At 39.6% G+C, this 14138-nt stretch overlaps 1 protein-coding gene across 2 annotated transcripts; it reads left to right on the top strand.

The window, feature by feature from the left end:
* The first annotated feature begins 208 nt into the window (after positions 1-208).
* LOC135476701 (zonadhesin-like) lies at positions 209-9176 on the top strand. 2 transcript variants are annotated; one of them, XM_064756814.1, is made up of 5 exons: positions 209-303; positions 3860-4066; positions 5883-6034; positions 6428-6519; positions 7736-9176. In XM_064756814.1, exons 2-5 carry the CDS (start codon positions 3865-3867, stop codon positions 8526-8528), a joined length of 1239 nt encoding a protein of 412 aa, XP_064612884.1. In that variant the 5' UTR covers positions 209-303; positions 3860-3864; the 3' UTR covers positions 8529-9176. The 2 variants fall into 2 exon arrangements, with proteins under 2 accessions (XP_064612884.1, XP_064612885.1); XM_064756815.1 differs by lacking the exon at positions 209-303 and adding an exon at positions 444-531.
* Positions 9177-14138: the final 4962 nt, after the last annotated feature.

Here is a 14138-nt window from a genome sequence, read left to right as displayed (position 1 = left end):
CTAACTACCACATTTACATTTACAAAAATATTCCATCGTGCCTGCGTAGAGAGTATTTTTTTTGTTGGTTACACGTAATTCGCCTGTGTGTCCCTTCTATGGTTTCGTAATCTCCTATAGCGTGTATCAAAGGACCCCTTGCAACTTGATATATGTAGTATATTCAAGTAGGTGATTGTAGCTAGTTATAGGCTTAGTTGTGGCCGCTAACAATAATAGCCTTACTGGTGAAAGCACAGAAGCTCGGTCCTTAGCATTTACAAGTGCTCCCATCCCAATCGTGACTTGACAGTTTTATACCAGGTAAGTCAGTCAAGGTTTTTTAAATTATGAAATTTAAATGTACAGTTTTGATTGGTGTTTAACGCCGTGCTGAATAATATTTCACCTATATGACGTCGATCAGTTTTATACGGGTGAACTGGTGTTCCCGGAGTAAATCACTAACCTTCATCCAGTGACTGACCAACTTCTTGATATAACCTGTAGGCGAAACAGCGAGTTTTGACTTTGGCATCGGGAATGAGAAAGGTTTAGATTCATTAGGGGATCCAGCTATGATCGATTTATTAATCCGATAGATGTTTCACGCCATACTCAAGGATATTTCACTTATACGACGGTTGGCAACATATATGGTTCGAGGAAACCGGACAGGGCGCGGGAGAAACCCACAGCCATCTAGAGTTTGAGACAGGCCTTCCCAGGAACGACCGGATAGGGCGCCGTCATGAGCTATACAGTTTATAGCGGCCAGATTGGCGAGAGGCACCTTGGTTTTTGTGCTGCGCTAGCACGTGAAGCGTTCGGCCACAGAGGCCCCCTCTAAGTTTGAAATTTTGGTTATAGGCATTTGAATATTCTCATTTTACTTTGCTTGAAGCTGACAAATGTCCTGTATACACAGTGGAAAGAGTACACTAAATGTAGATATGTACAGTTGGTACACACACGATCCATTTTGTATTTTGTTTTTAGCAAATCTGTTTAACATAATACTTCATGTGCTTTTTAGTGATGCTGTTATAACTGTAGATTGTGTAACTGTATGCTACTTATGTTGTGTAGTGGATCACAGGATACTCTATATTACACTAACAAAAGTATTCTGTTGAAATAACAGAACAAGTCTGTTATTTGTAACATAGCAGTTTGCTATTATCTATTCTGCTATTACTCATACGAAGATATTATTCATCATGCTCGTTTGAGGGGGGATACGAAAAAATACATGGTGACTGTGGAAACTGATACCTGTCGATAGCGTCATTGAGGAATCAGAGAGCGGAAAAACTACTCTAGAGGACAATAAAAATATTTGGAGCATATTTGTAGTAAATGTAAAACGTGTAACAAGTCAGTCTACTCACCGACGAAAAACCGTGTACGTTTGGACCATTTAGCGTACGTACAAATAAAGCAATAAATAGATTATCAGTGTGCGTTTCGCGATGTTGTACCAGTTCCCCTTACTTGTTCTCAGACAACGTAAACTGAAACATCATCGCAAATCACACACCGGTATGATAATCTGTGTTATATAGTATGCTTTGTCACTCTGCCTGTGCTGTATGTCAGGATTACAACAGTATTACGGGGCATCAAGTACAGATTTTTTTCTACTATAAATAGACTAAAGGTGTAATATAGACCTTTTGTCAGTACTTCCTGGTAAGGTCCATGCTGCTGTTGTACTTGTTTCTCACACATTATTTTATCATACGACAACCGGAGTGCTTTCTTTGAATAACCGTAATTAGGGATTTACGTGGCACTTGATTTTGAATCACCTTATTACGGGATATTTACAGAACTATCATGTTTTTTTTTTTTAATTGCTAAGAAACGCTTCATATTGCTGTAACATAAACATATAGAGAACTAATCTTTGATAAGAGGAACTTTTCTGGAACCTTCTTACATGATCAGATGACACAGTTGTTTAACCATTCGCCAACGATGTTAACTGAAACACTATCTAATAGGGAAAGGGGGCCATCCATGGCCGAGTAATTCGCGGCCCGGTGCAACATAATGATGCATGGGGGTTCTCACTAATGGGGTACTCAAGTGTTCAAGTCCAGCTCATGTTGACTCATGTTACAGTCTATTTCTTTTAGGGAATCGCCTATATTCAGCTCTCTGTAAAATCAGTCATACTCGCTACCGAAATTGGATATGTTGTAAGTCTATATTATTGAAGATGAAGCTACAAAACTTTGCATAATTGGTAATGTTAATGTCCATAAAATCGGTTTCGACGGGAAGAACCCAATGCCTCGGGTGACGTCACAATTATCCAACAACCAATGGCATGCTGGGTACTGGGCGGAGCTCAACGTGTTTTGACGGAGGACAACACCAGTTACCTGAACTGTTATCGACTTAACTGTAAACCCTGTTACTGGCACTGCCATATTTGAACTTTTTCAAACTTTTACTATGACATAATCTTAATAAATAAATGCTATTTTATCTCTTGTAGTATATGATCTCACGGCGGTGTGGATTTAGAGATTGATGTTAGGAAATTAAAGCCATGTAGTGGATTCGCAGAGACAGTAGTGCAGGCTGTGTTACTGCGTGGAGTTTGCCCTAACCACTTATTGGTTCAGCCATTGTAAAACAAATTACTCTCCACACCCATTGTCCAGTATGCAACTTGCTTTTGAATAAGTAGGACGCTGTGGGTTCTTGGTGTCGAAACTAAGCTTATAGAGTTTAACATTATATGTCAGAAAACGTATTCAAACTGTATTTTCCTTGTAATAATATGGACGTTCAACATGCCAATATGTAGAACTTGTATTGCTACGTAACACTGGCTAAGGGCAATTTTGGAAGTGAGCATGATTGATTTTACAGATTGCTGAATATAGACAACTGTCTAAAAGAAATAGACTATAGCTGTAGAGATTTTTTGTACTGTCAAAGCTTACACCACTGAAAACAGGTTAAAGGCTTCACTGGTTTGGAAGAAAAGATTTGATACATGAATACTGATTGTAAGTTTTTGTGTATACACACACGTGGACTACAGTATGCATGCTGTATATGATTTCACCTTCCCTGATCTTAATTCAAAAGTCTTTGAATACATCGTAAATGTTTATCTCTACACAGAAACAAATTGGCCCCATACTCGTTATTATACAAAAACAACTTCGTATCTGCCCGATCCTGGGATTGAACCATTACTTCGGTTGTAAGTTTTGGTCACGACGCATCCACTCCCCGTCTTTAGTTATGTATATATTTAATCATTTGATTGATGTTTTATGAAACTTAAAACATTTTTTCATCTTTTTATAGATAAAGTTTATATTGGTCATTCTTCGAATTTAAAGAGGCTGACATCGATCAGCGCAAATCCAATCGAATTTTTGCCATTACTTCAAAATAACGCCAATAATTGCCTGGTCTATGCACGTGCTATCGTTCAAAATCGGTAATACAGCTTTCTAAACTCGGACGCATTATAACTTTTCTGCGCTGTGTAATAATTTTAACATTACATATAGTACAGGTACGACTCAAAAGCACCATTTTGAGCTAGTCTTGATAAATACAGACAATTTAATTTGATTGGAGAATATGGATTTTAGGCTTAGGATTTAGGATTTTTATGAAAATCAGCTGCTCACCAAAAGGAGAAACGCCTCAGCGTACCTCTCCTCCCCCTGATCGATTTCCCCCTGAGAAATTTATGGAAGTCTAACATATGACTAATTTGTACACCTTTTCGTCCATTATAATCACTCATGAGACTACTTGTTATTCTGGGGATCAATCAACCAATCACAATAAACTCAGATTAAATCTACAAATAAGTCACAACCTAACCCATGTGTATTTACAGACAAAATGGCTGTTAACAGCATTGCTGTACTACTCGCAATTGTCGGATGTTTGGATGTCGTGGGAGCCTATCCGAATGGACCTCCCCCAAGAGTATGTGCATCCATGGCCCCTGATACATTTCTCCACGGCGAAGCGCAGAATATAGCTTCCCCGTACACCGTGAGCACCAGCCAATCTACCTACATGCCTGGAGAGACGATCACCGGTAAGTTATTTATAAATTTGATATAAAATCATATCAATCCTTTTGAAATGTAATTTCTAAGATAATTTGCATAAAGAATTTCCTCAAGATTTGACAGAATCATAAATGTTTTAAACAGATTCAATCACTTATATGTTGAATGCAAATTATGGAATAAAACACACATAGTGGATGCTCGGGTATAGGGTATCAGGAATTGTCAGCTCGAGAGAAATGATATTCAATATTTCAATATATAATATTTGACGAGAGCTCACAATTCTCGATATCCCATTCCCCAGCATGCACTATAGGCTCTGTTGTTTGTTATACCTAAAAAAACCTGTGTACTTGCTTCGTTGGTACTTTAAATAGCTGAATTTGAACATTTATAGCTAAGCTAGCCATCGTCCGCTTTTGTTTACTTTACAAATAACACGTCAGAGGGGCAACAGAATAAACGCAAGCGATAATTGGCTATGGCTTCGTCATCGTGGGATCAATTCCGTGAGAACTTTCCTGATCACGTTTCGAGGAATATGATAGGATCATGTACTAACCAATGGGGACAAAGTATCATAATATATACAACAAACCAGTAGGCTACCACCCATTTAAAGTACATGTATTTTGTTTACTTGCTTGATCTTGCTTGATCCATTGTTCAGTTATCATGAAGGAGAAACACACTTTTTATACAGCCTTTCAAAGTTACATGTATATGTAAAGTGCGGATCTGAAAAGGAGGACATGCAAAAGAATACATACATACAACTGGGCTTTTATTTAGCGTTGGGAAGATATGAATCATCTCCACGATACAGTCACGTCACAGACAGTTCATCCAATGGGATTCTCGCATGTATTAGTTCGAGACAGCTGATTTGAAGCATACAGAACAGACGTCTGCTCTTGTTATGTTACGTCTTCCCTACTGTAGCAGTTTTGTACCGTATGAAGTTTTTAACAACAAACAGCATACATATTACATCTAGGATTTTTAAAGAAAAAAAACAAAAAACCAACAAACAAACAATGGAAAAACATCATTCTAAGCTTTATTATTATTTTAGTCCAGCTCAAAAGTTCTATTCTGCTTGATATTTTTATGTACCTCGCGGTGAGTGATAAATCCCCAAAATATACATTTTTGTTGAATGCCTGACAATTTTGGCATTTTCCTTTCACGGCTCCATACTATTCAACGGTTCCGCACTTTTCTGTACACTTGGACATTTAGTACTGTATGCTTTCTATATGTAGAGTTCGTCAGAGTTGCACAAGTGTGTAAAGATTTTCTGAAAGCGTTACAAAAATATCACCATGTGCTTTTCTAAATAATCTACTAGTTATTTATAATATGTGTGAAATAAAATATAATAATAATAATAATAGTAATAGTAATAATAATAATAATAATAATAATAATAATAATAATAATAATAATAATAATAATGATGATGATGATGATGATGATGATTAAAATATAATATAATATAATATAATTTATTTATTTGATTGGTGTTTTAAGCCGTACTAAAGAATATTTCACTTATACGACGGCGGCCAGCATTATGGTGCAGAGCCCGGGGGGAAACCCACGAGCATCCAAAGTCGGGTATGCCGGTTCAACCCAAAGCCACTGGGACTAACAAGAAAATGACTAGCTGGGTTGAGTGGCGTCATTAGCTCTGGTGCATTCTGAGCTTTAAGGCTTTTCACTGGATACACCGCAAAAACCACGTGTATTAAAGTTTATACATCGGCGACAGTCTTACAGATGTAAAAAAATTATTTTACATTAATTATTATTGTATTGTGAAATCTGTTATTATAGTGACGCTATCCAGCCCTGGAAATACAGCCTTTAGAGGCGTTTTTGTGCAAGCCCGTCTGAAAAATGGGCAAAGTATCGACCCGCAGGGAACATTCGTGTTGAATAATGGGGAAAGCCAATTGATGCTGATGACCTGTGGTAACAGGGCAGGCGTAAGTTATTGTAAATTTTTCATTCTTTCAGTTGTATAGCTTATGGAATTTGTAATTCATACTGGCGTGTAAGCTGTGAATTTATCATCTACCAGGTTGCGCGTAATCTACTGGATTGGGTAACCTGGCATCAACCTGCGGATGATCTTGGGTTTCTCCGGGCTGTGCCCGGTTTCCTTCCACTAAAATGCTGCCCGGTGTCGCGTAAGTGAAATATTCTGGAGTACGGCATAAAACACCAATCAAATAAATAAATAATTTTAGATTTAAAAGCAATGCATAGCAAATCAATTGTCTTATACTGACCTAAAATGGATTGATATTTTGTAAAAAAATATCCACATGGCTTTCCATGTTTGGAACGCTATGTCACTCACATTCTTTTGTTTGTAGAGCGCTGTTTCACACAATTCACGTGACTCGAAAACAGCCAAAACCTTTTCATGGAAGGCTCCTGATACTAATGTTGGGGATGTGCGGTTCATGTAAGTAATGCTGGCTCTCCTTTTTAGGACCACATTTATTCATTCATTTAATCATTGGGTTGTTGCTTTACGCCATTCTCAAAATCTTTTCAATGGCCGTCCGTTTTACGGATGAAGGAAACCGGGGTTCGGATGCAAACCACGGACCTATGGCAAGTAACTGGCTCACACATTTTAGGGAAAGACAATATTCACATACCCCTGGGGTGGCACAGTGGACAGAACGCCTGAGACGTGAATTGTACATCCGGGTTCAATGCAGTCAGACTGAACCCTTTAACATCGGTAATCTTGGCACTACATGACTTTGCGCTCAGGAAATGGATAATCGTGATGAATAAATACTGCAGCCCCTTATAGAATAATAAGCCAAGTACTGACCAGAGCGGGTTGGGTGAGAATTGAACTCATGATTGATAGGGTTGGTCGGCAAATGCCATTAGTGGGTAATGCAAATTTAATAGTGTTGTACAGAAAATGGCCAGACCATGTTAGGCGAGGGTTTGGTCCACATATGACTGTGTTTAACAGTGAATGACTACACCGAGTTAGGCGAGGGTTTGACCCACATGTAATAGTGTTTCGTAGCAAATGGCCAGACCGAGTTAGGTGAGAGTTTGATCCACATGTAATAGAGTTTAACAGCAAATGACTACACCGAGTTAGATGAGGGATTAAACCACATCTAATAGTGTTTCTCCGCAAACGGCCAGACCGAGTTACAGGAGAATTTGACACATATGTAATAGTGTTTAACAGCAAATGGCTCGACCTAGTTAAGGGAGGATATGGTCCACATGTAATGGTGTTTAACAAGACCAAACAAGAGGGTCTGACCGATATGTAATAATCTTTAAAAGCAAAAGATCAGAGCAGGTTAACGCACATGTAATACTGTGTGACAACAAAGGTCCAGAACGGGAGTTGATCCACAACAACTGCATGAAACCAGCTATTGCGTGATGATGTCTGCGGCTTGTCATTTGTGTGACAAGGTGTGCAATAATCTAAGTTTACGTATAGGGGATCACCAGTCAGTATTTATGACCCGTTCAACATAACAATTTTCTATCATGCTCGAATATATTTGACAGTATCCTTGTACTAACAGAAGATAGTATTCATGGAACTTATGGTAATTAAATCATAATTATACATTTGTAAATTATCACAACATTATTCATTATATTTGCTTGTTTTTCACTTTTGATTTTAGGGCAACATTTGTCCAGGCTACGCAAACATACTGGACAGGCGTTATGTCGGAAGATGTGATAGGTTCCACTGTTACCACTACCATTACGACAGAGAAACCCATCACTACTACAATGAAACCCACCACTACTACAATAAAACCCACCACTACTACAATAAAACCCACCACTACTACAATGAAACCCACCACGACCACAGAGAAACCCACCACCACTACAGTGAAACCCACCACTACTACATTGAAAACCACAACTACAACAATGAAAGCCACCACGACCACAATGAAACCCACCACTACAACAATGAAACCCACCATTACCACAATGAAACCCACCACTACAACAATGAAACCCACCACGACAACAGAGAAACCCACCACTACTACATTGAAAACCACAACTACAACAATGAAAGCCACCACGACCACAATGAAACCCACCACTACAACAATGAAACCCACCATTACCACAATGAAACCCACCACTACTACAACGAAACCCACCACTACCACAATGAAACCCACCACTACTACAATGAAACCCACCCCTACCACAATGAAACCCACCACTACTACAATGAAACCCACCACTACTACAATGAAACCCACCACTACTACAATGAAACCCTCCACTACCACAATGAAACCCACCACTATCACAATGAAACCCACCACTACCACAATGAAACCCACCACTACTACAATGAAACCCACCACTACCACAATGAAACCCACCACGACCACAACGAAAGCCATCATTACCACTTCCACAAAGAAAAGCCATCATTACCACTAATCAGAACGAAATCCACGAGTACTGCAGAGGAACTCATGACTACCACAGAGACCATACGGATGATACAGAGCACTGCCAGCACAACCAGCGCCCCGGGAATATTCCTCTTTGCATTAATGGTGCTTACCGGCTTATTACACTTGATATAATATTAAAATTCAACATATCAGCCCATAGAGGAAGGACCAAAACCTTCTGTTCTGATATCACTTATTGCTCGCGTCTAAAGACGTTTACAAATTTGTTAAAATGTTGCTAAACTGACATATTCCATATGTTTGTTTATTTATTGACCGCACTCCAGATTATTTCCCTTATACGACGGCGGCCAGCATTATGGTGGGAGGAAACCGAGTAAAACCTATTTCATATATATATATTTATTTATTTGATTGGTGTTTTACGCCGTACTCAAGAACATTTCACTTATACCGACGGCGGCCAGCATTAATGTGGGTGGAAACCGGGCAGGGCCAAGGGGAAACCCACGACCATCCGCAGGTTGCTGTCGCTACTCTGGTCGCTACTCTGGTTTTATTCTCCAAGCTGTAGTCTTAATATCCTATATTTTCTGGCGAAGCTGTAGTTAAATATTTAAAAATTATTTTAGTCATATAAAGATATTATGTACATAAGGTACACATTCAAAATGGTTTTCAACTTTTAACTTTCCTTTGTCTTTTTTGTCACGTGGTTTTAAATACGCTAATTTCATTTTTCTTCTGAGTTTGAATGTTATCATTCACATTTCGAAACCATTATTGTTTTCTGGAACTAACATGTTATCACCGCAATATGACAGAAGGACAGCCGAAGTGGCGTTAAACCTAATCAGTCAGTCAATCATTCAACCTCTGACGTTCGGTTTAAAATATCACTGGCAGAAGAAAAAACCTCAGGGCATAAGCAAACCTCAAAGGTATTTTGGTCTAGATAAGTTTGATATTATGAGTACTTTTCAAGAAATAAGATTTTTTATATACCCTTCATACCTGACTATTTACTGTATACGACTTTTATGCGGATATTTCAATATTTGAGCCTGATGTTGTGATCTACGCACTGGATTTGATGATATTAGATCTGTAGAAAATATTTCTATACTTTGTGGAAACTAATTTTATTTAAAATTATATATTCGTTTTAAGAGAGTGTGAGTCTAATTTTATTAACAAAACTCGTTTTCGGGAATTTGAATTTGGATATTTTTTGGTCCGGTTGAGTGTCTGAACTGTAATTTGAACAGTTGGTTTACTTGGAGTAGCATGAATCAAGCAGCGGTTGGCCCCGTATTCGTACCTAGCGTAACTGAATGGGCGTCATATCTGCGCTTTTCTTCGTATGGCGCTCCAGTGAGGCAAAAGGTATGACAAGTGTGTCAGCTTTGAGAGAGGTTTACGGCGTGATTTTTGAACGAAATAATTTATAACGATGAACCCGCAAAGAAAACTTTTTTCTGCTCTGGACACTTTAGCAGTAAAAGATGGCCTTCATGCAAGTTCTTTCCGCGTTGAGAATTTGTCAGGTAACATTGGGTGGTTTTCCACCAGGCTCAGTCCAGCTTAGGGATGTGTCATGTAATATTGGATTTTTTCCCCACCAGGCTTAGTCCGGCTTGGGGATTTGTCAGGTAACATTTGGTGGTTTCCCTCTAGGCTCAGTCCGGCTTGGGGATTTGCCAGGTAACATTTGGTGGTTTCCCTCTAGGCACAGTCCGGCTTGGGGATTTGTTAGGTAACATTGGGTTGTTTTTCTAAAGACTCTGTCCAGCTTTTGGATTTGCCAACATAACATTGAGTGCTTTTCTTCTAGGCTTAGTCTGCTTTGAGGATTTGTCAGGTATCATTGGGTGGTTTTGCCCCAGGCTCGTCCAGTTTGGGGATTTTTCAGGTGACATTGGATGGCTTTCCCCCATTCTTAGACGAGTTTGTGATTTGTCATTTCACACTGGGTGGCTTTACTTTAGATTCGATTCGCACTGGGGATTTTTCAGGTTACATTGGGTAGCTTCACTCCAAATACAACCCGGTTTGGGAATTTGTCAGGTCACACTGGGTGGCTTTACCCCAGGGGTCAGCCCTATTTGAGGACTTGACAAGTTACATTGGGTAGTTTTACACCAGGTCCAGGCCTATTGGAGGTTCGCTATGTTATACCCGCTCTTCACTTCTGGCTCTTCCGCTAGGCACACAATAAGGAGAAAAGTTCCAGTTACAAAAGAGCGCAAAGCAAAGGCAAAGAAGAGCGCCCTTATGATTCTGGAACTGCAAATCGTAGGAGCCTTGGATCAGTCATAGAGAAACAAAATTTCTGTGTTAAAGGGGAGTAACTTTTGCTACTTCAGGTCAACTAGTAGCAATCAATGCAGCGAGGCTTTCAGAGGTTTACCGCCCAGTCTTTGGTAATGATTACATCTTGTAAACATGAAATACCACATAATATAAGCTACTGGCGACATTTTGCCTCACATAGTGGCTCTTAAATTGTTACCGGGCATTTTGTGAATCGGAACGAGCTTGGTATAATAAATATTTCTTTGCACAGCATATTAAAACGCATACATTTAAATGTAAGCATGCCATCCCATTCATTTTTAGTCTCAAAGAATATGAAAATATACAAACAAAACACTTACATTATTAAAAAACCCTTCTAAAATATCTATTTTCCTTTTGGCTTTGTTGCGAAAAAATTTCAAGACTTATATGGCGGCCACATTTGGCTGTAGGCAGTATACTATAGCTGTGATATGTTGGAATGGTCGATAAAGACCACTAAATCACTAAATCTGTCACTGATCGTATTAACTGCCTTTTCGTTAATCGATAAAATCGAGAAAAAATATTAATATGCACTGTATGAGGTCAGCAAAGCCTTGTGGCCTGACAAATCGCTAAGCGAATGAGCGTGAGGGAAAGCCACCTAATGTTTCCTGACACATCGCTAAACGAATGAGCGTGAGGGAAAGCCACTTAATGTGGCCTGACAAATTACCAAACACCTTAGTGCTAAAAGATGGCCTCCCTGCTGGAGTAAAGCCACGCAATGTAATGTAGCGAACCGCACAGTGTTCGCCGCAATTTCGCTCTTTTTTCCAGTCGATTTGTTGCAGTGAAGACGGATTCTGCTTCACGATTGAGTCTAATTCCGATTTACATAGGTTATGTGCGGTATATTTATCGCGTTGAAGTAGATCGCCATGTTGGATATATGAACAGTTGCAACTATAGCACAACTGAGACACAGATGTTATTATAAACAACTTATATACTAGCATGGTACACGGCTTGAATACTGACTTCATTCATTCACCTGGAAAATACCTTGTGTCTTTCCAACGTCATTGAAAACAAATGACTGCTTCTCTTTTATATGGTTCCGTTCTTTTTTGGTACTTTGTAAACTTTTTGGTTCATCAGTAGTTTGTGTCATATGTCAATTGGCCTTGCGATTATTGACTTGAATCATCCATTTTGGTTGATATACGAATGTTTTGACGCATAGATAGTTACTTCGAACTTACTGTCTTAGCGATACCTTGTTGTGAAATTGTACTCATGTATAAACACGAAAATAATGGTCAGTTCGGCTGAGGCCAGATTGGCCATTGCACGCGAAAAAGTACTCTATGCATTGTACTGTAAACTTAAGGCTGTGCACGGTTTCCTCCCATGTGCTATTATGCTGGCCGCTGTCGTATCAGTGAAATATTCTTCAGTACGGCGCAAAAACACCAACCCAATAAATGAATAAATACATTGTGTACGATACTACATTACTGGAATGTTTCTTCATGCAGCTCATGAATGCAAAGAAAACAGAATGGACATCGAGGCAATAAGGTTATGTTATGTCTACCGTTCACTTAGATATTAAACTATCCATCTTCCTGGCCTAGTAGATGGCGTGCTAGCTCAGCAAAGTAACCCAGAAGTCTGTCGCCTATGCAGTTGATCTGAGTTTAACTCCAGCTCATGCTGACTTCTTCTCCTGTCGTACGTGGGAAGTTCTGTCAGCAGCCTGCGGTTAGTCGTGTGTTTCCTCCGGGCTGTGACCAGTTCCCTGCCATCATATTGAAGGCCGCCGTCGTATAAGTACTAGTGAAATGTTCTTTAATGAATGCAATATTATTTTTGAAATGAGGAGCAGTTGTGTTTCTCTTCACACGAGATTTTGGTTCACGATATGCACTAGATATAATAGTTGAATCTCTGTCCCAAATTTCCCCCCCATATGTTTTACACTCAGGGTGAGGGAGGTACTGGGCAATCCACATGCTTGCCAGGCTGAATTTTAGCCCAGCGGATACAGGCAACATTTGTTGCCCGCAAGGGAATGTCTTAATGTCCGGGTATCTACAAAAAGAAATTCTCACTATGGGAAAAATGACAAAAAAAATTTAGTTAGTTTGAATTAAAAAAAAAAACAAGAAATCCAGAAACAAAAAAAAAAACAACAAAAAAATAAAAACAAAAAAACAAAAAAAAAACGGACAAACAAATTTTGTCTGTTTAGATAATATATGACACCAAGATCAGAAATTTCTCTTTCGTACAACAAAAGCTGTCTGTGGGCGTTAGGAGCTTTGGATATTGCTTGCCTTCCACCAATACTGCAGACACGTTGAGCCCACGGATCGTCCGTGGGCACGTCTATCAGCTTATGTTCGTGGGTTTCCCTCGGGATCTGCCAGGTCTCCTCCACCATAATGTTGCCCGCCTTCGTATAAGTGAAATATTCATGAGTACGGCGTAAAACACTAATCAAAGAAATAAATTACAGTTATGAGTCACACGGAGAAAAGACAGTCAAACCCGTCATATATATTAAGGACATAATGCCCCTGTCCAGTCGGTATTAGGGTAAGTCTGCGATAGGTATTCAAAGCAACCTATTTAATCTTAGCACATTTCCTGGGAAGATTTACCACTTTACGTCAGTCTGAAAATACACTGAAGCCCACTCGAGTCTATTCATCATGCAAATGGGATGTGATTTGTTGATGGCGGCGCGCGCGCACGCATAGCAACCTGGACACTCATTGCAGCCCAGTAAAAGTGGTCAAAGACAGTTGCAATTAATAAGGGAAAGTTTAGAGCGTCCTTTGTTCAGTTGTCGACGCTCTTTACGTGAGTGATTGGCCACAAAGCGATTTAGAAGCGCGCAAGACAGCTTTGTGTCTCCATTGATAATTTAGATAAACTGTGACGCCCCGAAAACTCTATACTGCATGTGGCCGGGTTAAGGTCTTGTTTTCTTTTAAAAAATGCTGTCCCGCCATGTTGTGTTAAACACCAGAACAAAGTTTTTCTTCATATTCGACTGTACAAGATCATGCACCATTTTCATCATTTGGTAGATGCCAGTTGCTTCTCACCAACGCCATCGCTCTGCGTTGAAGCCTGGCCCATGCTAGCTTTCCTTTGATTGATTTATTTATTTATTTGATTGGTATTTTACGCCATACTCAAGAATATTTCACTTATACGACGGCGGCCAGCATTATGGTGGGTGGAAACCGGGCACAGCCCGGGGGAAACCCACGACCATCCGCAGGTTGCTGACAAACCTTCCCACGTACGGCCGGAGAGGACCGCATTGGTGAGAGGC

Source organism: Liolophura sinensis, chromosome 10 (genome assembly GCF_032854445.1).
Source record: "Liolophura sinensis isolate JHLJ2023 chromosome 10, CUHK_Ljap_v2, whole genome shotgun sequence".
NCBI classification, from domain to species: Eukaryota; Metazoa; Mollusca; class Polyplacophora; order Chitonida; family Chitonidae; genus Liolophura; species Liolophura sinensis.
The sequence above is the reverse complement of the archived record's forward strand: the minus strand, read 5'-3'. Positions and strand labels throughout refer to the sequence as shown.